A 1,892-nucleotide genomic window follows, 5' to 3' on the forward strand; every position below is an offset into this window, starting at 1 on the left:
CAGTCTGAAGACCAGCGGCCAGGGTGGTGGAGTTTCACTCAAGGCCTCCTGTCAGATTGGTTGTATAGTTACAGATTGACAAATAGGAGATTGTGACATAGTGAGCTACATATCTCCTTTCTGCTGACAATGGTCTGTGTGAAAGATTACTTTTAACGATTCATTGATTATCAAAATATTTGCGTACGGACTAATGGATGAGTCGACTAATTGTTGCAGCTTTAAATTTAGAAACCAAATGTATGACTCATATCTGATGGTATTACTATTGTGGAAGTAAAAGATCCCTCAGGTCCAATACAGCGGCCCGGTTCAGATTTATTCACTGCACAGTGGAGATAGAAGCTCAGTAGAAGTGTAACCAAGGTTACAGGAAGCAACAAAATATAAAAGGCTAAGAACAGATTCATTCAGAAGACTATCAGGGTAGGTTTGCATAGACCCAATACGGTCTGCTCAAACTATTGAAAAACTTAGTTTAATCATCATGTTGTACCCGGGTCAAATTTGACCCATTTTTAAAGGTTTTCAGAAATATGGGATGTCAAAACTAGGGCTGAAGATGTAAGAACAAAAAGTGACAAAAATGTTAAAAAGCAACAAGATGTTGGGAAAAGTGTCAAAATTATTGGAAAAAAAGCAACAAAAACAATGATGAAAAACTCACTAAGTAAAGGTCAAAACATCAGACCAAAAAAGAAATGACCAAAAGGTTGAAAAAACCCACTAAAACAAAAAATGAAAACACACAAAAACATAAAATAAAAGCTTTTTTATTTCATGGTCGATGGGTTAAAAGAGGTGTGAATGCCGGTGAAGCCGACCTGGGATCTGATCCAAAGGTCTCAATCCCAGTGACCAATGAAATGCTTTGTTTTTATCACTGGGCTAGGTTAAGTTCAAAGTTCAAAGTTCAAAATTTATTGTCATATGCACTTTAGTACAAGTACCACAGCAATGAAATACAGTATGCCCTATTGCACTCTCTCAGCACCAGTCAACAGTAACAATCAATCACAATAATATAGGTTAAAAACATAAAACCATTTAACCACCAAAATAAACAGTGGCTAAGTGACTAAACACAGACCCCAGCCCCCCTTCCTGCTGCGCTATCATTCAACAACCTGATTACCTGAGGATAAAAACTATCCCCACAACGTGATGTGCGCGTTGGGATACTTGCAAACGTCTCCCTGATGGAAGGTGGGAGAAAAGGTATATGCAGGATGACTAGAATCCTGCATATACTACGTGCCTTTTAGTACTACGTTTCCAGTAAATATGTTGCAATGGTTCAAGTGGACAAGCCGATGATTTTAGACGCAGTTTTGACCACCTTTGTCAGAGATTACGATCATGTGAAGTAGTCCTACCAAACCACACTACAATGTACCTGTCAAATACTCTCAATTGTACAACGGTAGAATTCCTTTAGAATATTAAGAGACATACCATATTTCTTAAGGCACCTCAAAAATATAGCCTCTGATGTGCCTTCTTAATGGCACATCTGATGTGAAACGACCTGTGAGGGAGTCTGAAATAGGATGCCTAAGAATTAAAAATGTTGACATTCAACAGGAGAGTTGTTAATGTGTGTATGTGTGAATTTGTTCTTCCTAAAATCTATGATGACCTCCTTAGTTTTCTCCACATTAAGGGACAAATTATTTTTACGGCACCACTTGATCAAATTACACACCTCATCCATACAAAGGAACACAGACTTGATCAACACAGGAGGAACTTGATCAGGAACAGGAAAGGTGGATATCAGGGTAGCATTTGACTAAAACTGTTATTCATGTGCTTTTACACTACTTTTAACAGTGGGTACCTGCAGGTCGGCCAGTGACCCCCTCTCATGAGACCCTGACACGAACCACACA

General features: G+C 38.7%; 1 protein-coding gene across 2 annotated transcripts in view; it reads right to left on the reverse strand.

Annotated features, from left to right (window-relative positions):
- The window catches only part of LOC116694544 (NACHT, LRR and PYD domains-containing protein 12), a 16,072-nt gene that overhangs the window by 10,794 nt on the left and 3,386 nt on the right, over positions 1-1,892 (reverse strand). For both annotated transcript variants that reach the window (XM_032524293.1, XM_032524294.1), the window contains exon 4: positions 1-48. This exon is cut by the window's left edge and continues 111 nt beyond it. In XM_032524293.1, the coding sequence (XP_032380184.1) occupies positions 1-48 (48 nt within the window). The remainder of the gene's footprint in view (positions 49-1,892) is intronic.

The sequence above is a fragment of the Etheostoma spectabile genome, chromosome 8 (genome assembly GCF_008692095.1).
Source record: "Etheostoma spectabile isolate EspeVRDwgs_2016 chromosome 8, UIUC_Espe_1.0, whole genome shotgun sequence".
Classification (NCBI taxonomy): Eukaryota; Metazoa; Chordata; class Actinopteri; order Perciformes; family Percidae; genus Etheostoma; species Etheostoma spectabile.